The sequence below is a fragment of the Dipodomys ordii genome, unplaced genomic scaffold, assembly GCF_000151885.1.
Source record: "Dipodomys ordii isolate 6190 unplaced genomic scaffold, Dord_2.0 Scaffold8, whole genome shotgun sequence".
NCBI classification, from domain to species: Eukaryota; Metazoa; Chordata; class Mammalia; order Rodentia; family Heteromyidae; genus Dipodomys; species Dipodomys ordii.
Genome location: NW_012267224.1, coordinates 11,090,063 through 11,117,909, shown reverse-complemented (window position 1 = coordinate 11,117,909; position 27,847 = coordinate 11,090,063). Strand labels below are relative to the sequence as shown.

The 27,847-nt window shown below is 34.2% G+C and overlaps 1 protein-coding gene across 1 annotated transcript in view; it reads right to left on the bottom strand.

Moving 5' to 3' along the window:
* Nucleotides 1-27,438, bottom strand: part of Stim2 (stromal interaction molecule 2) — a 33,594-nt gene extending 6,156 nt beyond the window's left edge. Inside the window, exons 1-10 of the mRNA XM_013009131.1 lie at nucleotides 27,435-27,438; nucleotides 25,625-25,629; nucleotides 23,499-23,610; nucleotides 20,081-20,196; nucleotides 18,145-18,322; nucleotides 17,547-17,724; nucleotides 13,674-13,841; nucleotides 13,364-13,387; nucleotides 12,866-12,966; nucleotides 12,423-12,661 (exon numbers count right to left, since the gene is read on the bottom strand). Coding sequence (XP_012864585.1) covers nucleotides 12,423-12,661; nucleotides 12,866-12,966; nucleotides 13,364-13,387; nucleotides 13,674-13,841; nucleotides 17,547-17,724; nucleotides 18,145-18,322; nucleotides 20,081-20,171 — 979 coding nt within the window. The 5' untranslated portion in view covers nucleotides 20,172-20,196; nucleotides 23,499-23,610; nucleotides 25,625-25,629; nucleotides 27,435-27,438. The remainder of the gene's footprint in view (nucleotides 1-12,422; nucleotides 12,662-12,865; nucleotides 12,967-13,363; nucleotides 13,388-13,673; nucleotides 13,842-17,546; nucleotides 17,725-18,144; nucleotides 18,323-20,080; nucleotides 20,197-23,498; nucleotides 23,611-25,624; nucleotides 25,630-27,434) is intronic.
* Nucleotides 27,439-27,847: the final 409 nt, after the last annotated feature.

Here is a 27,847-nt window from a genome sequence, read left to right as displayed (position 1 = left end):
TACTCATGCCGGGTGCTGGTGGCTCACGCCTGTAATCCTAGCTACTCAGGAGGCTGAGATCTGAGGATTGCGGTTCAAAGCCAGCCCGGGCAGGAGAGACCTTGAGACTCTGATCTTCAATAAACCACCAGAAAACCGGAAGTGGCGCTGTAGCTCAAGTGGTAGAGCGCTCGCCTTGAGCTGAAGAGCTGAGGGACAGCGCCCAGGCCCAGAGTTCAAGCCCCATGGCCGCAAAAAAAAAAAAAAAAAAAAGAAATGTACTCATGACCTTCCTCATGTAACTATAACCCCTCTACAGCATCTTTGCAATAAAATAAAATTTTAAAAAAGAAATGAAGATGTAGCAGAAATAGCAACAAATCTAAAAATTAAACAGAAGAGAACTTAAACATATGGTCCTACAAAAAAAAACTAACATCACTAACCACAATACAATTTACCCACTATAACCAACCCTTAAATCTAAATATTAGTTGAGCGTATTTATTTTATACTTAACAGAAAACTTATTTTATAGATGTTAGTATTAAAACAGAAAATTAGCAAAATAAAGTTATTTCCAAACCTATTTTCTTTTGCCTCAAACTTTTTGTGAAAACTGCTTCTACAGTGCTATTGCTGAGACTTAAATGCCAAAACACTAAATATTTATGCAACACTATTAAAATAAGGTTCTAAACATTTATCTCAAGTACAGAAATTTTAATAGAACTTAACAGACTTTTACTTTGGCTAGACAAATAGGTTATAAAGGATTAGATTTATGAGCCAGGCTTCAGTGGCTCATACTTATAATCCTAGCTGCTCAGGAGGCTGAAATCTAGAGAATTGCAGTTTGAAGCCAGTCAGTCCACACAGAAAAGTTTGTGAGACTCCATCTCCCAAATAGCAGGCAAAAAGCAGGGCTGGAGGCATGTTCCAGTGGTAGAGTACCAGCTGAGCAAGCAAGCCAGGCAAGTGCAAAGTCCTGAGTTTATAGCTCAGTACTAGGGGAAAAAAAAGAGGGGGGGATTGTAGTGTTAATAGTACCTTTACCTTTAAATATAACAAAGATGTATAATATAATGTAAAATTTAAAAATGAGAAATGTACACAAATACTTAATGTTCTGTTTTTAAAGTGCTCAATACTATGAAGCTTTAGTGGTAGTTTGTATGTTTTAACTTTCAAATGCACAGAATAAATTGAAATGAAAATAATCAAAAATAAAGTTGTCCAGATATTGGCCAATCTCTTGAAATATCACAACATGTTTGAACATTTCTATTCCCCCCAAAATAAAGTTGTCCAGACACTGGCCAACCTCTTGATATCTATGAAATATCACAACATGTTTGAACATTTCTACTCCTTGAACATGGATTCAGGCTCAGTTCCTCCTGGGTGTGCTATGGGTCTTGTGTGCTTCAGGCTTGACCTGGGCTGTCATTCATCCTCAGGGTCATCACTACACATGCATTCCATTTCTTTCCCGCATTAAAGCATAGCTTGCCTAAGAACAGCCTTCTCAAGCTAGGACTGTTCATTTCATATACTACATAGGCTACAGCATCAAGAATAAGCTGGCTGTCTCCTCATTCTCCAATGCTGTCTGCATACCCTTATTCCACCCTTCTATAAAAACAGGTTCCTTCTGAAGCTGATGCTATTTATTAAGCAATAAAAACCTACTGCCTTTATTTCACTGGTCACTTCTCAGTCCTACTGCACCCCATCATCAACATGAGCAACTGCAATTCTAAGACTGACCTGACACAACCAATCAGGACTTTCATTTCTCTTCACCCAACCTTCAACAACTCCTATATCTTGTCTTGCCATCATTTAGAAATGTTCCATCTCTGAAATTTTACTATTTAAAACCCTTAAAGCCAAACTCCTCAAAATGGATTACCCTCCTCTATTTATCTATCAGATAAATGAGACATTTAGATTCTGACTATATAGCTATCATCTGTGCCGCATCTATCCCAAAACTTGAGTGTTACTTAATTAATTAGGGCTTCTCTTACTTCTATTTTCATCATCTCAATTGCTACTAACCATCACTGTTTAAACACAAATGCCCAGAACACAAACCTAAAGGACAGGCCAACAAGTACAACAACAAGAAAACCTCCTCTACCTTAAGAATGCTTTTAAAAGTTGTACATAAGTCAAAATTTCAGTGAAAATATCTTACCCTGGGTCATGACCGGCCTTCAGTGAGTATTTTAATTCTACCTAACACTACTTTGTTCTTTCCTTGACTTCTTTCAGCACATTTTTACCTCCATCTTTATCTGTTCCTGGGTGATCTTCAAGTTCTATTCTAAGTCTTATTCTATTGTTGTTTCACTTACTCATCCTGAACAATTTCATCTATTCTTATGACTTCACAGATCATTTGTAGGCCACATCTGTAACTATATTCTATCTTTCCTTTTAACCTAAGTGCCTTATAACCAACTTCCTACTGGACACCTGGATGTTCCACAGGTATCTGACTGAATGTAACATTTTTCCCTTGAACTATACTTCCACTCCTGTGCCCTTATCTCAATAAACACCAATACCACACATCCAGTAATAGCAATTACAAACACAGACATTCTTGACTCTCCTTCCTCCATCATAATCAACATAAAGTTGACCATAAAGTATTTCCAATTCTATGTCTATAGTATCTGTCAAATCTACATGCCAACTGCCAGAATTTATCTTCCACTCTCATGTGTTATCCATTCTATACTCCTCATATTACCTCCAAAATACAAAAGGAAGATAAAATTTTACTACTTGAAACCCTGAAAGCCAGACTGCCCTGTTTATCTAGCTTCCACTCTGGATTGAGCGATCTTCTCTTCTGAGATGAGAATACTATATGCCTTCTATTACAGGAACAGTATGCCTCTCTTAGCTCCTCAGAAGTATCACGTTCTTTCACCTCCATGCCTCTTTTTCCCATTTCTCTCTTGACCTCTCACTTTAGGTCTCTGTTTAAATGACACTTCTTCCAGCCCCTTCAAGTTTGAGATCAGTGTTTGTCCTGTGAGCTCACTTGGTAATACCACACCGTATTTCTAAGTTACCTAATTGATGTCAGTTCATGTGTTCACCTGGCTATGAAGGCAATAATCATGCACCAAATTCAATACTTTATCACAACACCTATCCTGGTACTGGAAAAAGCATAGATGCAGAAGAATGCCTCAAACAGAAATAACCACAAACAACTTTTGATGGACTAAAAGAAAGTGAGATAAAATTAAGGACAACATTTCTGAATAATAAATAAGGTATTTTCCAAACACAAGTAATATAGAATACTTTTAATATAGTACATGAATATTAGAATTTACCTTATTTATGAATCATAGATTACAGAATGGGAAAAGACCTTTGAAATCTGTACTACAGTGTACTTATTTTGCCAAAGAATAAGCCATGTCCTGTGACTAACAAAAGAATGATGTCACATAGACAATTAAATTCTACAATTCTCAGCCATAACTGCTATCATTCCCAGCAACCACTGGTTACATGGAAAATGAAGCAGAGTCATCAAGAATGATGCAAAGATCTGAGAGCAATAGAGTCTCATTGCTTAGGAACATGAGTACTACCCACAGAAATTAAAATACCATTACCAAAGGCGATAGTAAGGAGATTGCTTATATAAAGAGAATTCTAAGTGATTTAGTGAAGAATATAGCTGAGAATTACTGATTAGTTATATCAATAAATTACTTGTTACAATTTCGGTCTTTTCCAAACTTTTCATTTTATATTTGTATTTTTATTTTAATTATTGTTGTCTTATAGGTGATATACAGCGGGGTTACTTTACATATGTCAGGTAATAAGTACTTCCTTCTTTTTGCATAGTATCATCTGTTCCCTCACTCTCTCCCATTCCCTCCCTGCATGGTTCAGAGTCCAGTGCAGCCAGTGAGCTCCACTGCTGCACTTTTTCACCCATTTCCCACTGCTTCTGTGCCTTCCCCCACCCTCCCTCAGACGTGTATGTGAATATACTGTATATGAGGTAAAGAATACAGAGTCATCTGAAAATGAAAAGAAAAAGGCCCTTTGTTTCCTTATCTTTGGAGTTTATGTATGGATGTATGTATGTTATTTTATATATACATGAAGAGACACCTGGTATTACAACTTGGTGATAGTTTTTCTCATAAGACTAGCCTCTTTTGGTCTCACTGTTTATAGATGTCTAGAATACCGTACAATTTGATATTTGTATACTCTTAAGACTAATGCTATTGCCATTCTGCTGAAAGTATAATTAGCCTCCTATGCTTTAAATAGATTAATTCTAAACAGTGAGACCCAACAAAGCAAAAGCAACTGTTCAGTTATCACCATATAAATATCACTCACAAAAGAAAGTCTGTGGTAAGATTCCATTTCCTTCTCCAAGATTCATGGCTTGCTCAAAATCACACCACGTTTTAGATTGTTTTACGTTTGGTTCAATCCATCTTGGTCCTGATATTCCTTCTACTATCAACATATTGTGTCCACTTTCCTACTCACTCTAATCTTCATTCTGCTTTTCTTTTTTTAAAAATACTTTTGAATACCTCTGAATAGTTGGTGTGCTAAATATATAATAACTGTTTTAAACACACAGCTGAGCTAAGCAAATAAGGGTATCAAAATTTCAGATGCCAAACCAAAGAGACTAAGAGCAAGTGCTAGGAGGTCTGTGCACACTGCTACAACTCCTATGTGAGGTGATCATCTCAATTATCAAAGGAAATTACTTAAGGACTATAAAATGAGCCTTGGTTCCATGTGAAGCAAAGAATTAATAAGGAGTACAAAAGGGGGCTAAATCCTTGGTGGATAAATGAACTTTTTCCTGCTGACAAAATCTTATACAGGAATTCCAAAGACTCTATGAAAAACATCAGACTCTGGGCCTAAATCTCCAAGGAACTTGGAGTTTAAGTTCATACCATCAAAAAAGATCTGTAAAACCTTATCCTAACATTTAAGTAAACCTAAATATTGGCCCTGAGGTAGTAATATCCTTAAAACTGCTGCCATAGCAAGAAAAGTTTTAGTGGCACTCTGATTCCCTCACAAAAGTGTTTGGTTGCTTTCCAGAATATTATAAATACACTCAAATACTTAAATATCAGAAGAACATATAATGCTCTCAATAAATGGGCAAATGAGCTAAACAAATACTTTTCAAATAAAGAACTAAAAATGGTCAATAAACAAATGAAAAAATTGTTCAACATCTTTAGTCATCAGAGAGAGACAAACCAAAACTAAACAGAGATGCTTTTTAGCCCTGTAAAAAAAATTTTAAGTTAGATAGTGAAGAATGATGCAACGAGTGCTATCAATCAAGACATAAACTAATTTGTTAAGTTGTTGCCTCTTGGTACAGCTACTTAAAGATCTTTTTTTTTTTTTATGATAACAATAAATGCTGGTGAGGATGCACAGAGAAAGGAATGTTTATTCATTCACTTCTGGTAGGAACACAAATTAGTCCCACCACAACAGAAATCAATATAGAGGTTCCTCAAAAAATATGAAAATGTAGCCGGGCGCTGGTGGCTCACGCCTGTAATCCTAGCTACTCAGGAGGCTGAGATCTGAGGATCGCGGTTCAAAGCCAGCCCGGGCAGGAGAGACCGTGAGACTCCTATCTCCAATAAACCACCAGAAACCGGAAGTGGTGCTGTAGCTCAAGTGGTAGAGCACTCGCCTTGAGCTGAAGAGCTGAGGGACAGTGTCCAGGCCCAGAGTTCAAGCCCCACGGCCGACAAAAAAAAAAAAAATGAAAATGTAACTCCCACATGACTGAGTCCTATCACATGTGAATACACTCCCTAAGAATCAAATTAGCTAACTACAGAGAAAACTGTGTACTCGTGTTTGCTGCAGTACTGTTCATAAAAGCAGAATTATAGAATCAGACTAGATGCCCATTAGCAGAATGAAATAATTTTGGTGTATGTGTGTGTGTGTGTGTGTATGTGCGCGTGCATGTGTGCATGCGTACGCACACAATAAAAACATGAAGAAGGGTGAATCTACATCATTTATAGGAAAATAGATGTAACTGGAGATCAATGTTAAATAAGCCAGTCTATAAAGAAAAGTATCATGTTCCTCTCTTTACTTGATCAAAGTTATGAAAATGAAATAAGGAATAATGGGAAGGTCGGAGGGAAAGGGAAAAGGAGGAGGTTCAGTAAGAAGTAATAGATGGGGCAAATATGATGAAAGTGTATTATATTTATGTGTAGAAGCATCATGATAAAACCCTATGTATAAGTTAACATAAAACAATAAAAAGTAACTAAAGAAAAAAACAAGACATACATGGATTTAGAAATGAAAACACATTTTTCCAAGTAATCCATATCTTAAGAAAGGGATATATTAGAAATTTCTGGTGACAATAAAGTTATACATATCAAACTTTGTCAGTGTGAGTAAAATAGTTAATGTGAATGTTACATCTTTACAATCATATATTGTAAGGGGAAAATAAGAACTGAAAAAGTCCTGAGTTAGGTGTCTAAATGCTTAAACAAACACTCCAACAAAGGATATAAAAGATGAGAGTAGAAATTGATAGAGAATATCAACCAAGTCAACAGTTTTTTCAGGAGCGAAAAAATGAAATCAAGCAGAAAAACTGTCAAATTTATCAACAATGTTTCTGGGCACCATAAATAATTAATTAGAAAGAACATAAAGATTTATTTTAAAGATAAAATCACCATTTTGAGACTTGTAAAATACTATAAGCATCTTTTGCCAAATTTTAAAACTGAGATAAAACAAGCAATACTTTAGAACCATATAACTTAACAAATTTATACTGTTAATAATTAAGGAAGTTGAATTCATAGTTTTTTATGCTATGTCTCCTCTCTACCCTATCAAAACATACTGACATTAAGTTCAACTTATAGGCAATTTCTTTTGGGGGGGAGAGAGGGAAGGGGGGGTCCGGTCGTGGGGCGCCTGGGCGCTGTCCCTCAGCTCTTCAGCTCAAGGCTAGCGCTCTACCACTTGAGCCACAGCGCCACTTCTGGCTTTTTTCATTTTGCTTATGTGGTGCTGGGGAATTGAACCCAGGGCCTCATGCATGCAAGGCAAGCGCTCTACCACTGAGCCACCTTCACAGCCCCCGGCAATTTCTTTAAAGTAGCCAAAGGACACATAACCCTAGTACCAGCTGGACATGGGTAATCCTAGCTTGTTCCCCCGAGTGCTGAGATGTGGAGGTTCACTTTTCAAGACCAACTCAAATAAAAAGGTCATGAGACTTCCCAACTCAACCATAGCTAGATGTAGTAAGCGCAACAGGCATGAAACAGGAAGATCACAGACGAGGTGTACATCTGGGCAAAAAGTGAGACTCTATCTCAAAATAACCAGTGAAAGAAAGGGCTCCAGGTACTCAGCAGAGTACTAGGTACTAGAGTATCTAGTTAGTAAGCCCGATGCCCTGAGTCCAAACCATGACAGAAATAAAACCAAAAATCCTGCCAAAAAAGTAAAAAATAAAGGACCCTGTATCTAAAATCAAACCGAAAGTGTTGGAAAGGAAAATTAATGGCTATTACAATATATGATTAAAGATACAAGAAATGTAAATAAAATCATATTGCAAATAAAGTCTTAGCTTATTCTAAAAATAGCAAACATGTCAATGGATAGAAGGTTCTACGATAAAGCATGTAAGCCTAACATGACCCTAAGTTTGATCTCCAGCACTGCAAACAAAACAAACAAAAAAAAAATTTAAAAACTTACACTTTCACTGAGATTAAATGGAAATTACTTGAATGGATTAAGATTTGACAGAAAAAAAGAAAACTTTAAAAAACAGCTATCACCTCAAAATATATAGAAATAGAATTTCATAAAATGTAATATGTAGTGATCAAAAAGAAAAAAGACAAGAAATGAATTTCTTTATCTTAAATAATCTACCAAAACAGTAAAACCAATACTTGATGGTGAAATACTGTAAGCATTCTCTTTAAAGTCACAAAAAACCCTATTTCCAATGGAAATGTTTGTGAAATTTTATTAGTTGATTTTAAAATTCATAAGAATAACTGGTCAAGATTCTGAAGTAATTCAGAATTTAGTCTTATTAAATATCAAACTTCTTGTAAAGTTATGATGACCAAAGGAGAGTAGGACAGAAACAAAAAAAAATAGCTGGATGTATTTATATATCCATTGAGAGAAGGGTTACTACAAGTCAGCAGGGATGAAGTGGGAAGGATGTTGAGACTGTTTACCCATACATCAAGAGATATATTTAGATTCCAACCTCACACTCTAAGCAAAAATAACTTCCAGGTGGATTAAAAGACTAAAGGATTAAATGAAAACCTTAAAAGCTTTAAGAGAATAAACAAAAATCTATCATGTTCTAAAAAAGCAAAACTCAGATTCTTCAACTTATTAAAATGCCAAAGCCTAGGAGAAAATACCCACAATCTCCAAATAACCAGAAAATACAAGGAGCACTTCCAAATCATGAGGAATCTTGGAAGCATTCCAACACAATCCATGTAACTCAAAAAGAAATCTAACAACAAATGTCAGGAGATGAAATAGTACTCAACCTTAACAGACATCAAGGAAATAATTTTAGGAATAGTGAGGCATTCTTTCAGTCATTCAGTTGAAAAACAAATAAAACATTCCAAGTCTGAGTGCGGATACAGGCACATAAGCACTCTGTCAGAGTGCACATGTAAACTGACAGAACCATTTTGAGAGTAATTTGGCAATGGCAAAGAGTGCCTCCCAATGACCAGCAATTCATTCCTAAGAGTCTATGAAGAGAAACTTGAGAGTCATATGCAAAGAGATCCAAATAAAGACACTTCTTACTCTATGTGTACACGCAAAAAAGAAAGAATTTCTAAGTGGGAAACTGTGATCATTAGGTTTTTTTAAATACAGTGCCTAAATTAACTACAATCAACTCATACTATACTATAAAGAAACAAAATTTTGAAACAGTTCTGAGCAAAAAAGTTAAAAATTGATACCTATAATTTGATAATATCTAAGTTCTTAAACATACTAAATTGCTATAGTATACATGTATTTAATAAAAGGAAACCATGCTTTTGAGCAAAACTTAACTAATGGCAAGGGGGGAATGATATGGTTTCAATGTATCTGTAATGGCTCATTTCAGAGAAAAAGGAAGTTGAAAAGGAATATTAAAACCTGTTTATCTTTGTAGTGGACAGGCATATTTGTTTCAGTAGTTTAATTACATTTGCATGGTTTTATAAGAAATTTGAAGTAAACTTGATATATTCCTACCCTAAAAGCCATTAGCAGATACTTAAAAAAGAGGAAACTATGATCCCTGTTCTACTTCCCACATTTAGCTAATGTTAATGTTTACTGATTTTCTTTAAATATAATGAAACATAGGTAATTTTTTTCTGAGTATTGTGTTAGAATCTTTGACTTTGCTCTTCATATATTACTGGCATATTTCCTTGTCATTATTACAAATACCAAAGATACACATATAGGAGACTTTTTAAAAAATTAACCACTAAGGTTGTCATTTAAACGAAGCACCTTTATCCTACCTGTGAATGCACCTGTTACTAACAGCTTCCCATTAGGTCCAGAAAGTATTATTTTATATTTAGCAGAATGGAGTACCACTGTGGTACCACCAGGTGGCAGAGCTCTCCAACTGTAATCTGTAGCATGAGTTATGTGGCAGATAATAAATTTGATCGCAACATATAAAAAATACCATATTAAATTGCAAATCAACTCTTTTCACACTTAAAATACAGATTACTCAATATACTACAATCGTTAAAACTTAGACCAGGTATTCACATTAAGTATTAAGTATTTTAATGAGCGCATGGATATTTATGCTTGCATAAAACATGGTGTTTTTTTTAATACAAATAAAGGCAAAGAGAAAAAAATAGTTAATTTACAGAATGGAACTTCAAGTATATTTCTGATTCTGAATAGATTAGGTATTTAAAAGAAAAATTATATCCTGCCCATGTAATTGTAACCCCTCTGTACAGTATGTTCACAAAAAAATTTAATTTTAAAAAAAAAGAAAAATTAAAACCTTCCAAATCTATAGTTTACAAAGGAGTGCATGTATTATCTCTCAGGGTAGTACTTGAAAAGCTAAACAGCATGTATTTCAAATGAACAAACACAAATGACAGCACTCACACTGCAGAGCCAGCCAGGATCTACATGTAACTTAGCAACTATCACTACCTTGCAGCATGGGTAAGGGAGATGAGTGAGGACACACACTTCTAGTGATCACTGCACTTACAATCTGCCTACTCCGCTCACCTTCTTGGAGAGTTTACTGCCTCCTCTCTTTCCTGGTCCTGTAGGTGGGTCTTTAAGCCAGAGACTTAAAACCAGAAATGATACAGTGTAGTTACTGACTAATAATTAATTGGCAAATTGAGGGCTTTATTTCACAAAATGTTTTATAAAGTTAGAAATGTTTCTAAATCCTCACATCAGGAACTCCTTAACAGTTGGAAAGAAAAATTCAAAACAAAAACTATTCATATATCACATTTTGATTGGTCTCAAAAACTAAAATTTCTGTGTACATTTTCAACTAACCAAATACTGGAAGACAGCATTTATTTTAGCTCCATTCTTTGGAACCTTGCTCTATCTACATTATAAAAAGTCACAAATATTGGGAAAACGGGCAAGTAGGCAATAACAAAGCCGAAGAATTTTTCAAATGATTTCTACTATACATTCACAACTGCAGTTAGGGGTAGCTTGGTGGAAGAGCACCTGGGTATGAAGTAGAAGACCCTGAGTTCAAATACTAGTACCACCAAAAAGTAAATTACTTAAAAAAAATTTTTTTGCATAAAGTCCAAGCTAATATCTTTACATTTCACCTCCCCACTGAAATGTATTTTCACAATATAAAAAATTTTCAAACCACAGTGCACAGTTAAGTAATACTATACAGGAAAAAGAAGTATCTTTAAAATGGAGTTCAGCCAGGCGTCGGTGGCTCACGCCTATGTAAATCCTAACTACTAAGGAGGCTGAGATCTGAGGATCACGGTTCAAAGCCAGCCCAGGCAGGAAAGTCCATGAGACTCTTATCTCCAATAAGCAACTAGAAAACCAGAAGTGGCACTGTGGCTCAAGCAGTAGAGCGCTGGCCTTGAGCTGAAGAGCACAGGGAAAGCATTCAAGCCCCACAACCAGAAAAAAAAAAAAAGAGTTCAATTTTCTACTAATAGAATTATAGCGAAGTGTACTAGTGCACGCCTACTAGTGAAAGCAGGGGCACCGAGTTCAAAGCCAGTGCAGGTTGCAGAGGAAGACCTCCGCCACCCTGAAATACGTGTGCGCATGTTTATTTACATATGTGCATACAAACATATTTATTTATGTGTGTATATATACATAGGTATGCACAGGACACAGTATACAGATAGCTATACATGTATTTGTATTAAATATATACTGTTCATTTAAATATATAATTTAAATACAAAATATAAATGTTACATATTTTAAGTACCTATAATAACAGAGCAGGGTAATACTCTTTCAATGAAAGAACAAAATTTTTAAAGCAAAACAAAATACAAAAAAAATGACTACAAGTAGTACAGTTTTTAAAATACATCACAAACTGACTCAAAATCAATAGCTGGTTAACAGAAGAGCTAGGATTCAAACTCAGGTTTCCAAGACCTTCCCTAATTTAATTAGTTTTCTTCCAGTACCAAAGTTTGAACTCAGGGTTTCATGATTTCTCAGCTTGTTTTGCTCAGCTGGTACTCCACCACTTGAGCCACACCACATCTATACCTGGCTTCTTATGGGTTAGTTTTGTAAATGGCGTTTTCACAGCCTTTTCTGCCCAGGCTGGCTTTGAAATGCAATGCATTGGCTCTAAGCCTCCTGAGTAGCAAGGATTACAGGGTGAGGCACCTTCTCTTACCTTTTATTTTTACTGTAAATTGTTTTTAATATGACTCTTCATTTCAATTATAAAGAATTTTTTAAAAGCTAAGCCCTATATTTTAAACTTGTTGAGTACAATGAGTTATATGTAACAGTTGCTCAAATAAATATTTGTGATCAAATAAGCAAGTGAAACAAGCACTCATTTCTGAATAATCTATAAAATATGTAAATACACAAATATAAAAATATTGTTAATGTACTTGCGTAAAAAATATACACACACCACATGCACAATTCTTAAACTGTAAACAATTAAATTATTAACAACAAATTGGAGAAAAAGAAGAATGAAAGTATCTGTGTCATACATTTCCAAGTATGTAATTCCTCAAAAGACATGATAGGGAGTTTCTTTAAAAACCATACTACTTTTTGCTGAAGTGATCACTTACCAGAAAATTGAGACACTATTGGGGGTGTGTCTTCATCTAAGTCATCTACCCCCCCAGCAATTGGGTAGGGTGGAATGGAGACTCTGGGCATCACTACCCAGCTGTGATCTGAATAAAGGGAAGACGTCAGGCTGGGGAGTCCCGAGTTATGGGCTATCTGAAAGCCACAGATCTTCTCAATCTGTTGCCAGCGAAAAAGACGTTCTCGTAAACAAGTTGTCAACTCTGAGAGAGCTTTCCTAAAAAATCAGTATAGGAATTACTTGTTGGATCAAAGAGGCTTTGAAAAACAGCAATCAATTGCATCAATAGCTAATGACCAAATTTTAAAATTAGCTTAAATTATGTAATTTTGTATGATTAATATGTGATTTAAATATACATTTTCTGAAAAGAATGTATTTTAAAACAATAGTAAATATCCAGAAGGATAACATTCTTACTTTGCTTCCAGAATTTTGTGGTCTACTTCATCTAGGGAGGAGCTATGTGCCACATGCAGAGTCCCAAAGACTGTGCTTCTCTTCTTTTTAATTTTTTCTGCCTAGAAAACCAAAGAAGCAAAAATAATAAAGCTATGTTTAACAAAACAAAACATATATTTGTTAATGAAGTTGATTTTGGTTCTGAGTATATTAATAATCATAAACCAAGATTATTAGCCAAGATATAGCCTTGTTTTCCAAAAAGAAAATATAAGAAAAAGCATGCTTTCCTAAGCTAACCAATGTAATCAAAACTTGGTTCTGCAGAAGTTTTTTCATTTTTATGGTTCAGAGAAGACCTGAATCTTCTATTAACACTAATAGAAAACTATTGACTACATCATACTACTTGAGATGTTAGTGAGTGAACTGAGCATTTTTTGTCGAGAATTCAGATTAAGACTTACTCTTATTTCACACAGTAAGTGCAAACATTAATTTCTAGTAACTACTAACCTGAATCAGATAGGAAGCAGCAACCTAGAGGAGAAAAGCTCTGTATAAAACATTTATGAAAATGATGATAATGATAACTTTGAAAGTACACCAAGGTTACCTTGAAAGCTATATATACACTTGTCTACATAGAGTGATTTTACTTTAATGCCTGTAATTCCAAGAGTCAATTTACACAATAAACTCTAACTCAAGAAAACAATAAACTTTTATTCAGTTCTTTTTTTATCTAAGTTGATTAGTATCACTAGGATAGAGCCTAAGAAACAAATTTAGTAAACTTTGAAACAAACAAACAAAAAAAGAGTACCTCATCCTTAGCAATAGCTAACTGCATTTCAGCATTCTGTCTTTTGATGTTGTAGTACTGAACTTCTACTTCATGTGTTAATTGAAGCCATTTTTGAAGAGCATCTGGGACAGACCAGCTGCTTCGCAGTTCAAATTCTTTTTCAGCCTTTTTTAGAGCCATGCGAACCTAGAAGAGAAAACATGAAAGAGAAAGAACAGATTAAAGTATTTTATAGTAAACAGTACTAAAACAAAAACAATTTTATTTACATTCTTTACAAATAACTTTTTAAATCCTTGTCTAAATATACTCTATCTCTCACAAGCTAAAGCTGAAATCTTAAGTGCATCTTACATTCACTAAACAAAACTGTGAAGCCAGAGAAGGCATATACATGTGTACATATATACACATATGTATATGTATGTATGTGTAAATGTATGTACATGTATACACATATGTATATATATGTGTGTGTATGTTATATGTGTGTATGTATGTGTGTACATATATATCTTTAGCTACAACATTTTGTTTTTATATTTCATAGTTTCAAGTTCACCAGAACAAAAATTCATGACATATATGCAAATTAAAACTGATCATATTTTCCCATAAGAAATATTTTTGTGTATAAACTAGGGTATGAAGATATATGCAAAATCAAATGGATACATGTTATATTATATCTTCTAATGTTCCCAGAAAACTCTAGTTACTTAACTATACACTCATTTTAAAGTAATTATTATTTATACTTTTTTCTTTAGTTTTTCTAAAATATTTTATTTTTTTATCAGTCTTGGGGCTTGAACTCAGAACCTAGGTGCTGTCCCTTAGCTTTTTCACTCAAGGCTGGTACTCTACCACTTGAGCCACAGCTTTATTTCCAGCTCTTTTGTTAGTTAACTGTACATAAGAGTCTTACAGACTTTCTTGCTCCAGCTGGTTTTGAACCACAATCCCCTGATCCCAGTCTCCTGTGTAGCTATGATTACACGCATGAGCCATCAACACTCAACTGTAAAGGAGTTACTTCTCTTTAATACTTGCCTATTTTAGTCTACTTTATCTCTTCTACTTAATTTACTATTTCTAACATACTGGCAAGTAGAGAGCAAGCATCTATAGATCACGTGCAAATTTCAAAGGAATGGATTCTGATTGAGAATCTTGCTTGGTTTTCTTCCTTGAGAAACTATACTATACATATCCTTCAGCATAAAGATGTATCTTGCCCACCCAGCTTTTAGGGGAGGGAAGGAGGAAGGGAAGCAGGGAGGTTCCATTTTTGGAATAATTAAGTTAAAAACCATCAAAAATGCAATCTAAAGATGTATGATGACACATGGTAGAATTTGGACAATATAGAATTTTTATGCTTAATTCAAGAACTTCAAAGCTATGAGTGAACTACAGAGGTTCCTCTTACTAATGCACAGTAACTGCAGTTAACTGCTTTTGAAGCTAAGGCTAACTAAGGTAACACTATTCCTAAACTAAAGTGCAAAGGAATGTTTGACCTGAACAAACCCAGCTTATTTAAATAAACTGCATCATGTGCCAGAATAAACTAAGAAGAGGACTATACACAAACTTCTGATAAAGAAACAGAACAGCTGTCAGATACTGTGGAGAAAGAATTATGCAGAAAAACATTTCATTTTTTAGATTTTCTTGTATACTATCTTTTTAAACTCCAAAGGTTTTTAAAATAATCACAATACTAAACCATTCAAAATGAGAAAATAGAAACAATCTCCTGTATATAAATATACATAATATATATAATAAATAATTTTTTAAGAGAAACATTAAAATAAGACTTCCTTGAAAGAAGCAAATTCTAGGCAATGCCTGCCTGGCTTAAGTCATTGTGCATCTGCCTGGCACAAGTCCCTCTGCAATGTGTGGGGGGGGCCAAACGGTTTAACAAGACAGTTGGGTAAGCTGTGTGGCCATCCTTACTAATCTCTCAGGAAGAGAGAATTCTGCCACCTTTATTCTGTGAAATGCAGTTCCACATAACACTACAAAGTGTACACTGGCAAGTTCTTTTTCTCTTAAAACTCTAAAACTAAACCTTTTACACAATTTTCATTTCTAAGGTAGTATACAGAGAATCTCTATAATATGATTATAAAGAATAACTTCAATGAAAACCTTATAAGAAAAATGAATTCAGTAAATAGTTTCTATGTTAAATGTGTTCTTAGTGACTTTAGATTGTTCTTAATAACATTTCCATAAATTTATTCCCCCTAAAAACTCAACACATGCACATTTAACATAAATCTATTATGTGACCCAAGTTCCAATCCTTACTTTGAAATTACATTGTTATTTGTGAGACTGGACAAAGTGAAATGGAGTAGTTAATAACTTTGTCAAATGATGATTTACTACTTAAAAATATAATTATAAGCCGGGCGCCAGTGGCTCACGCCTGCAATCCTAGCTACTCAGGACTGAGGATCATGGTTCAAAGCCAGCCCGAGCAGGAAAGTCCCTGAGACTCTTATCTCCAATAAACTACTAGAAAACTGGAAGTGGCACTGTGGCTCAAGTGGTAGAGCACTCGCCTTGAGCTGAAGAGCTGAGGGATACTGCCCAAGTTCAAGCCCCAGGACTGAGGGGGGGAATATATATATATATATAATTATAATAATTTAGTATGTTAAAAATAAACAGCAATAAGTAACATTGTGTACCAGAAAGAAATATCTGAAAACCTGGCTTCTCCAACTTTATTATTTATTATCTCTGAAACCTTCAGTAAGTATCTTTCTTCTTGAGCTTTATCATCTTATGTAGAATGTAGACTATCAGTTCTTGTCCTGACTAAAGTCTTTGAGAGTTTTTAAAGAACAAATTAAGTGGTATAAAAACTACTTAAATCAGCTGGGCACTGGTGGCTCACACCTGTAATCCTAGCTATTCAGGAGGCTGAGATCTGAGGATTGCAATTCAAAGCCAGCCCAGGCAGAAAAGTCTGTGAGACTTTTATCTCCAATTAACCACTAGAAAACCGGAAGTGGCACTGTAGCTCAAGTGGTAGAGCCCTAGCCTTGTGCTCAAGAGCTGAAGGACAGCGCCCTGGCCCAGAGTTCAAGACCAATGACCAACAAAAACAAAATGAAACAAAACAAAAAACCTACTTAATTCACAAAAAATAAAAAGTGTCACTATTAGTCATCAATTACCTTGGTTTTAGGGAAAATAATATTACACAAAAAAATATATGTACCAGATTATCCTCTAGAACTTCAAGAAAATCAGTCTATGTCTATTTACATCAAGATTATTATAATTTTTATAGCAGGAGTAGAAAATGAACATATATATATGTATATATATATGGGCTTATAATTAAACTCTCTCAGAACCTTAGCTGTCTTAAAAGACTGTTGAATGCCTGAATTTTTACTATATTCTATTTCTAGTAACAGAAAACAGATCATAGATAGGACATTTTTCAGACAGCTTTGAAGCTTAGCAGATTATGCTCTAAAACCACTTAAAAGAATCAAATAAATGGCTACCTAAGAAGAGATCTTTCACCTTTAGAAAAGTTCAACATTAGATGTACTTTACTAGGTGACATAAATTCAACATGTTACAGATGTCAAGTAAACATTTCAAATATACCAAAGAAAATTAATAACATGAAATTGGATTACTCGAAATAATGAACATGATGATTACTTTATCATCTAGTTGCCACTCTGTTATTTTAATATATGGACTTTGATCAATGTTAACAATATGAACTAATGATCCGGTTATTCAGTTATACTGAGGAACAGTATACAATGGAACTGTAGATTGTGACCTAGCTCCTCAGAGTAGCAATTAAAATCCTAACAAACGCTTTTTACAAAGTGTAAGTACCTGCTCCAATTCCTGCTCTGCATACTGCCGTCTGCTCAGTTCACACTCAGCTCCCTCCCTGAGCTCTCTCAGCCGACAAGCCTCTTCCTTGGCGTAATTGATTTCATCCATCATTTTGCGCTCTAGATTTTGCTTTTCTACAGCAACATTTCTGTTTTCTTCCTGTGCTTTTTCAAGCCTTAGGAAACAACAAAAATTTAAATTTCTTATAAAAATTTTCAGAACTCCACTTTTGATGAAAGAAAAAGTATTGTCATGCAATTTAATACAGATTTTAATTACATTTCACGGTATTTTCTATTCATCTTAAACTTGGATTAAAAAAAATCAGGCAACCTACTATAGTTATTTGGTTACTTTGGGCTCCAGACAGGGACAAGAGGAAAATACTCTCTGCAAAGAGACTTTTTAGAAATTCATCATTATTTAAATCAAACTAAAAATATAATCCTACTTATATTTTGATTTACTTCTTATTTCTAATAATACAAAATGAGAATATTTTATTTGTATATTAACCTATATGTATTTATATACATGCTTACATTATGTTTTTTACAAACTGCTTTCCCTATATAAATAAGAGTTTATAATTTACCTCTCTTGTAAGTCCATAAGACTTTGTTCTGCAGTTTGCAGACTCTCTAAGTCTTTCATCATTTTTGCAACATGTTCTTTTGATGTTTTATTCTGTGTATAAGCAAACCAGCATCCTCCAACACCAATTAGAATAGAAACTGTAAGAATAAAATCCTTCATCCAATTATGAGGTGGGCCTATAAAGAAAATTACATATAATTACTATATTAGTATAACACGGTTTAAATATATAGGCATTTAAAAAACAAGCAGATATCTAAAAGCATTTAAAAAAATCTTTCCCATATACAAATTCTACTCTTGTAAGATTTCTATTTGCAGATACTCCTATGCTTATTAGCTTACCTGTTATACTGAATTTCAGAAGGGCAAAGATAATGTACAAAGACACACCATGGCTCTACTTCAACTATGAGCCCTATTCTCTGACTCTGGTTGAAATAACAACCACTTTGGAATAACAACAAATAGATGGACATGTCCCAAACTCCATAGTAAGTACCACAAAGTAGAAAAGATAGAAGAAAAGGCTCCTTTTAAATGTATCTCTGCTAACTTGACAACATGTTTTTATGAATCTAGCATAGGTATCTGATCATGGTTCTCATTCATTCAAATATTCCTAAACACATAAAAAGTAGTGCCTCATTAACTTCTCAACTGGCTTATTAAAATATTTGTCTACAACATCCTTTGAGACCAGTTTGATTCTTTTCAAATGACTTAAAAACATCATATTCTTTGAGTTAGAAAGCTGCTTGTTCTCAGATTAATAAAGGGGATATAAATATTCACGACCAAAGTACATATCGATACAAATTCTATTTCACTAAGCATTCACTTGAAAAAAAAAGAGAATGTCATCAAAGACAATCCCTCGGTAGACTCAGTGAGGAACTCAGGACAAAGAAAAAGGAAGTAAAATGATCCTATCTGTGGACCACTTGGCATTTAGCAGTGTTCCATTTCCTAGAGTTTGTAATTTCTACCAATTATCACAAGGGAGAGTTCCAGATGTTTCACCAGCTGCTCTCAGCCCAAGGCAAAAAACAACCACTAGTCAAAAGTCGTGGAAGCTCATCCACCAAAAGTTTTCACAAAAACCCCAAAATCTCCTAACTCCAGAATTCAAGTAGAATAAATATTGTCTTCCTACTCTGTCAAATGTGAAAGTCACTTGTACTATTTTTTATTCCTTTTTAGCTTCTAAAACAAAAACCTTAATTCCTATAAAGTGTATATTCTTCAAACATTTTCCTCCAAAAATTTCTGAAATGTGAAATTAAACCTCCTTCTGGAGAAAAATATTCCTGCCAAAGTAAAGAAATACAAGATTTATTTTCTTTACAAATATGACATCACACTTTCTTAAATGTTCCTCTTCAAAGTAATCAAACAGCTATATTCACCTTGTGCTCCTACCAGAATGCTCTTCATGACACTTCCTCTAGGTCTTTGTTTTTGATATCTAAAAAAAAAAATCCCTTTCTTGATGACTTCCTGTCATCAGGACAGTTAAATTGCTACATTTCTTACCTTCTTCAGTAAAAATCCAAGCATAATAACAATAATAGTAAAAGTATTGCAAAGATCAAGGTTTTAAATTTAGAAATTCTAAATTATCATACCTTAACAACTTTTTAGATTAGCAACTAGTTTTAGAAACCACATTGAATGTTTCAGGGGAAGAAAATTTCATCTTATAAATCTATATTTCGAGACAGTATCACCATTCAAAAAGAAGTAGTCATTACCTTAGATATGTAAATGTAACCCCGCTGTACAACACTTTTACAATATAATTTAAAATTTAAAAAGATAGTATTACATTTCTTCCACAGTTAACAGACGATTACTAACAGTCAACTATCTCTCTTACTTTCTCCTTACACAGAGACAGTTTCTGCATCATAATCTTAGTAAGAGATACTAACGTGTCAGAGGTCCAAACAAAACCACATCCAGAGCCTTGAGCTGAAGTTTCTGTCTATGACTCCGGTCGTTGATTTTCAACTGAGAAATCATAAATGAAAGCTCATGCACTGCTATCCTGTTCATTTAAAACACACATACATGTTAAGTTAAAGTATTTCTAGTACATAAATTTAAATATTTAAACACCACATTAAATACATATTAACGATCACTGTTAAAAACTTCCTATTCAAAGATTCCTATATATTAATATTTTAGTTGTTATACTGATGGGTTACTTTTTTTGTTTGTTTGTTTGTTTGTTTGTTTTTTGATTGGTTGTGGGCCTGAACTCTGTTCTACTTGAGCCACAGTGCCACTTCCGGGTTTTTCTGCTTATGTGGTGCTGAGGAATCGAACCCAGGGCTTCATGCATGCAAGGCAAGCACTCTACCACTGAGCCACCTTCCCAGCCCCTTGATGGGTTACTTTTAAAGGTTACTTTCTACTATGATTTAGAAATTTATAAAGTTGTATTTTATAATCATTAATTGATATTTTACTGTCATTTCATTCAAAAAACAAAACCAGGTGTAACTTATATTAACTTTAAATTTTTCTCAATTTAGGTCATGCCACATTTGTTTAAAAGTATCTAAAACGTATCATTACATTCTAATATTCAGCCTGTTTGAAAAGGGAAAAGATATAAGTGGAAAGTATAAACCCTTTTGGGGTTGGAGTGGGTAAGTAGAAAGATTTATGTAGTAAGTAATAAGAAACATTCTATTAGCAAAAAACAAAGTGCATAGGGAGACAAAGGTGGCTAAGGTAGTAAGATCACTTTGGGACTACAAATCAAAGCAACCTACTGTTCAACTAAGAGTTCTTAACCAAGTATGATGCTAGTAGCGAGTTTATAATAAAAACCTAATAATACTAAAAGAATTAACAATGACAAGGGCTTAATTAATAATCAAGAAAACCTTATAATGTATGTAACATCTCTAGTTTATCAATGAAGATATTTGTCTGAGGTCAAAGTAACTTGCCTCCAGAACTTGTCAGAGATAAAAATTCAAGTCCACATACGCATTATCCCAAATACTACAGTGAACCATTATATTTTTTTAACAAGATATGGGGCCAAGGGCTGGTGGTTTAAGCATGTAATCCTACTCAGAAGGTTCAGATCTGAAGATTGTGGCTTGAAGCCAGCCCAGGCAGGAAAATCCATGAGACTCCAATTAACTACCAAAAATAAGCTGGAAACGGAACTATGGCTCAAGCAGTAGAGTGCTAGCCTTGAGCAAAACAGCTCAGGGACAATACCTAGGTCCTGAGTTTAAGCCCCAGACAGCACAAGAAAAGAAGAAAAGGAAAGAGAGAAAAAGAAAAGAAAATGAAAGAAAAGAGAGTGAAAGAAAAAAGAAAAGGAAAAAGAAACAAAGAAAGAGGGAGGGAGGCAAGGAGGAAGAGGGGAGGTAAAGATATGTGTACTTCTCAGTGTGAAAGATTACAGGAACTCTGATGGGTCTTCTAAAAAACTTGCGAATGCAATAACTCTATTTTCCATTTTTTTAAATGCCCTTTAGATCGTCACTGCCATACAAAAGTACTTTTACTATTTTTCCTTCCATTCCATTCAAAAAAGCTCTAGTGGGATGACCTGAAAATGTCTACATTCATCACTTTTTTCCATAGATGCATTCATTATTTTAAAAATTTGATCTTGATAAGTATGTGATTGTTGTCTCTATAATTTTAAAACAGAATTTCAGGTATCTCTAATAACCGTTACATAGCCAAAAAAAAAAGTAGTTATAACTTTAAACAAAACATGAATCTACCTAGTTTCCCAAAAGACAATATTAAAAACCATGAATTCTTCATATCCAGAGTAATATATATATATTTAAAAAGCCTAATCTCATTTTAATGCTCTAACCTGACTTAACCTAGAAACTTGTTTCATTTAAAATAATAATCTGTTTTATTTAAATTGTGTCTAGCACTTATTTGCAGCATCCACATAAAAGATACTTAGTATTTGATGAATTAACTTTAATCCTCATAATTTCACATCATTCTACTCATGTATAAACAAATTAAAAATACAGATTTTTTTACTGAGAATATATCTTAACAAATATAACAACTTCCAACCTAATGTGAAAAATACAAATCTCAAAGTAATAAATGCTGTTTATTTCAACCAGACATGTAAGCAAAGTTACAAAGTATATAATGCAATTATTTCATCACATATAGTAAATATAGTGAAATAAGAGATAAGAATCTCTTCTGATGAAGGAATCAATTTGGTAAAAAAATGGAACATAGGTTCTGGTAGAGACATTGGAAATTTTCCATTTAAATCTTTGAAGATTATTATACAAATTAATTAAGTTTTTGAATATATAATTTAAGAAACTAGCAACTGGCTCCAAATACTTAAGGAATCATTAAACAACCTGGGCTTTGATTGTTGATCTGTTTGTGTTTAAATGCTACTTTAGGCAAAATAAATATTTAACTTGTATCTAACCTTTCTTTTTGGCCTATAATGGTTGATGACAATATATACCTCATTTTAATCATGTAGATTAGATGAGATAAGGTCCTTCTATGTAATATATATTTTAAAATAACTGTTAACTATTTTTTTAGAAAATTTAATTTTTAACTGAAATATAAATTTGTAGCCACTATCAGTAGTTATCATTGAAGGAACACCTATTATGAAAGATACGTATATTAATCCATTCAAATAAGAATCTTTATTAAAATGATCAATATCAAATAAATTTTCCTTATTCTAAGTAGTCAAAGGTTGACCCTTTGATGCTTATCTATAAATAATATACATAAATAATATATCTATAAATAATATACTTGACCCTCTCTAAAATTATTCTCCTTGAGAACAAGAGATTTTTTTTCTGTTGTTTTATTTTGTTTGTTTGGGGGGGAAGGACTGAAGCTTAAACTCTAGGTCTGAGCACTATCCCTGAGCAAAGAGCTCAAGGCTAGTGTTCTATCACTTTGAGCACAGAGCCACTTCTGGTTTTCTGGTGGATAACTGGAGATAAGAGGCTCGTGGACTTTCATGCACAGCTGGCTTTTGAATTGTGATTCTTAGGTCACAGCCTTCAGAGTAGCCAGGATTAAAAGTGTGAGCCACCAGCTGCCAGTGAGAAGAAAGTTTTAAAGCAGTTGGTTACTTAGAAAAGAAAAACATGAGAGGCTTAGCATATAGTTCAGTGGTAGAGCACTTGACTAACATATGCAAGGCCCTGGGTTAGATGCTCAGCACTACAAATAAAGTAAAATAAAATTTTATAAAACTTGGTCATACACATCTTAAAAAGATTTAAGAATGGATATATTTATAATATTTTCTTTGTACTGTTAGCCACAGAAGTAACAAAGACTCACCTGGGAAGTGTTGTTCCTTTGACATTATTGTCTCTAAAATTCTTTTCATATTGTGGAAGTTCAACAAATTCTATCAACCACTGAAGGGTATCTTCAAGGGTCCAATTATGAACTACAAGATATTAAGAGAAATATGTATATTGTAAATACAATGTTTTCAAAATCTGTGCATTTGCTATAAAGATGTTGAATTCAGTTTTTATTCAATTTAATCAACAGAAAGTATTAAAAAGAATATTTAGCACTCTATGCAGAGAAGCAAACAAAAAATTAAAGAAAAACCTTTTATCCGTAAAGGCTTACAAGCTAAAACAAATATATATATATATATATATATATATATATATATGACAAATATTAGCATGACTAGTTCTAAAATAAGCACCTATATACAAAGTTTGTACAGAATAAAATAACCCATCACTTCCCTGGTTGCAGAAATTTAACAGTTATAACTTGTAAATTCCTTCACCTAACCATCCACCCATATAACACTGTGATAAACCTTCTGAATGTCAGGTTGTAGTGTAACCACTGAGGCCACTGGCACCAAACAAGATGGATATTTGTCCAAGTAGAACTGAAGTTTCTCTGGCAAAGGTGCAGTTGGGACAATTTAGAAAAGAAGCAAGTGGATGGGGGAAAATTTTAGATAACGATTAGCCATAAAGAAAGAAAGAAAAGATGTCAAGGTAAGCATCACTGAAGAGTTAACATCTGAACTAGACCTAAAAATTGCTGGGCACCACAATCCAAAGGTCTAAGAAAAACATCCTAATTGGAGAAGAAAGCTAGCATGAAAGACTTCAGATATGAATAGACTAAATGTGTTTAACAGGCAAGTTGGAAAATCAAAGAGGGGCTAAGTTATTAAAGTCTTTTTAATTTCAATAAAAAGGAAAATTGAATAGTCTGTAAAATACATCTCTTATATACAAAGAAATGCTTATATGGAAACCGTGACAAAATAAAGCCAATGAGACCAAGAGAGTAAGTAGTAGAACTCGATTAGAAGACAGGCAAACTGGCCACAAAACGAAACACTATACTTCTCTGAAAGCAATAATACTAAATAATAGTAACAAGATAAACAAGTAGTTAAAACACTGGGAGCAATTCAGATGCCTTTGCTTGCCTATAGAGTAGAAAGGACAATCATGAGTTAATCTAATGGGAATTCGCCAAGTGTGTTCAAAAAGTGAAGAGTTGTATTTTTAACTCTCCATTTAATTTGAGGATTTGGGAAATCAAAAGTGCCTACAGACCAAACAAGAAGATAAATGATAATAACATAATGAAGAAAGTAAGTAAGAAAGAAAAGAAGAACTGGAAATCTATCTGTATAAACTAATCTAAGAAAATAACTTGTTTTTTAACTACAGAGAATGAATTCACATTTGCAAACCAAGCTAGGTTTCCCCTCTGCCTTTTTCATTATGTGTTCTTTAGAAAGAAAAAGTAATAACAAATAGTTAATTTTAAAAACTCATTAAAACTGTATGATAATTTAAAATTAAGTGATTATATTGGGCCAAAACTTTGATTATTTGTCTTACTGTTCCCTCCCTTCAGGTGTCCCTGTCATAGAGCTTGGATATGAGCCTAATGCTGCAGTATTTAACCAAATAAATGAGGCTAGCAGCCAAAAGTTCAGGCCTGGGTGCTTTCCACTGAATCTAATACATTCAAAGTAGCCTTTGTATGCTTACGTTTCTTCCTATCCAAGATGCACTGCTTTGAGAATTGCCTTATCTTGACTGCCAAGAAACCCATAGCACAGCTGCACCACACACACCCACACGAAACGCTCAGCCAAAAAAACAGGATATGGTTCTCTCCGTGTCTGATTGTTCAACAGTAACAGGCCATGATCTAAACACTACAGCACATCAAAATATTTTTCATTTGCAATGAGAGTACAGAAAGGAAGAAAAATCAAGTGTGAAGGAATGCATATTTAAAATGTACAAGTCCTAGTATTATTCTACCTAAAAAACAAAACATTGTGGTGTTCTAAAGATGTTTCATTTAAAATTAATATTTAAAGCAAGATTCTAACACAGAACTTGGAGGAAGCTTGAGTCTTCTTTTTCTATCTGATGTCTCTGGTAGCGTCTGTTGAACACCTTCTCTTCTGATGACCAGGACTTGCATGTTGTATTAGCTTCATCTGGTCCACATATTCTAGCTGTCTTTCAACTCTTAGAACAGATTATACTCTCACTCCTTCCTTCCCTACATTGTAAAGAACATTTTTTGTTAAAATACCATGTCCTGCTGGGCGCTGGTGGCTCACACCTGTAATCCTAGCTACTCAGAAGGCTGAGATCTGAGGATCATGGTTCAACGCCAGCCCGGGCAGGAGAGACCGTGAGACTCCTATCTCCAATAGACCACCAGAAAACCGGAAGTGGCGCTGTAGCTCAAGTGGTAGAGCACTCACCTTGAGCTGAAGAGCTGAGGGACAGCGCCCAGGCCCAGAGTTCAGGCCCCATGACCGACCAAAAAAAAAAAAAAAAAATACCACGTCCTTCTGTGCCTGCTTTCTGGTGGGTATGCTGCAAACTAACCACACATGTAAAAAGACTCATACACAATGCTTCCTCAGAGGAAATCATTTTCTTCTATCCCTCCCTCATCTCTTCCTACTTTATGTTATTGAACTCCATACCTCAGCTAAAATTGCAATCAGAAGGAAGCTTTCTTAACATAGTTAATATGACCATAAATCATTCTGTACTTTTACACACAGAATTTAACTATAATTATTACTAGGATTATTCTTTCAATATCTCTTTATTCCAGAAAAAGAAGTAGAAGTTTCTTGTTCACCATTCTAGCCATAGTAGACAGTACTCAGAAGATACATCAACAAATTGTTAGGTACTATTGCATAAAAGAGGCAGGACCTGTTTAACTGACAAGTACTATGAAAATCCATTTTTGCATTTTAGTGAAGAGATTAAAAGAAAACATAAGCAAGCATTATGTACATAAGAAATTCTTGATGGCAAAGGAGTTATTCATTTAGAAATTATCTGGTTTTCCACTGCCATATCTGATTAGTTTTTTACATGTGTTGACAATCTGTAGCATACCCAGCAGAGGGCAGGCACAGAGGGAAAAGCTTTTTTAAACATGTACTTTACAATTTAAAGAGCTATTGTTTTTATTTGAAATTGTGGCCAGTGTTTGAAGTTCATGTCTCAGAATGATTTGGGCAATTTATTACAAAGCTAGTAAAAAAAAAAAAAGTGGAAAGAGACCTGTTTCAGTCCCAGCTGAGCCACTTTCACCATAATAACATCAGAACCAGGCTATTTAATTGTGGCTCCTTTTCCTACCCAATAATAATAATAATAATGAAAATGAACTAGACCACCTTTAAAATTAATTCAAATTCTGTTTTTTAATAATTCCATTATAATAAGAGAGTTGGTATTTGAAGCAGTGTAAATTAACTGGTTAACTTACACCAGTGGAATATACTTAGGGAAATACTTACAGGTACTCTAAGAACTCTGAGGATAGCAATAATAACTTCCCAATATTTACTAACTACAAGATTTCTTAATAGTCAATAGTCAGCTCAACAACTTTCAACATGGCACTTTTACTTTTATGTTGATCTAAAAGTTGATGAAGGTAAAATTCTTAACTAGGCAAACAGATCTGTCAATGGCCAAATCGGTTTCAGATCAAACCTGTTTCTTCTATCATTGACCACTACACAGTGACACTGCTTTAGGCCCTCACAAACAGACCAGGAAGTTTTAATCATTTTAGGTCCACTTGTACCCGCAGCCATAAAAATGACTGTATTTCTCTCTGCCCCATGCCAGTTTCAAACCGAGAGTGGTTTTTCATTCTTCCTTCCTCGCCAGGCTCTTTTCCTCCTTACTCTTTACAACTTGCATAAGGAACTCCTTCCTGTACGAAGTTTTCCACCAACACTTTTCCACATTAAAGTTTCCTGTATTCTTCTTGTGCCTTCTGATTGGCTTAACATATACCTGCCATAAGATCTACAACATATAATGTAATTGTCCTTAACCAATTTACCTTCTGATTGATAAGTTCCTAGAGGTCTCGCTCAGAAGTGAGAAGCAGTACTTTTTCGCTTAACATTTACCATTTACACTAAAAAGCCACACACCTTTAGAACAGAGCTATGGTGGTTAATAACAATTATCAATTTAATTAAACTGAGAATTCTCCTTTTCATCCTCCCTAGCCCTTTCAATTTCTGTAAAAAGAAATGAAGTTCCTTATTCTGAACCAAACAATGGCACTTTCTTCCACAATTCTACTGTCAGCCCCTGCCACTTTGTTGGACTGAAGAAAACTGG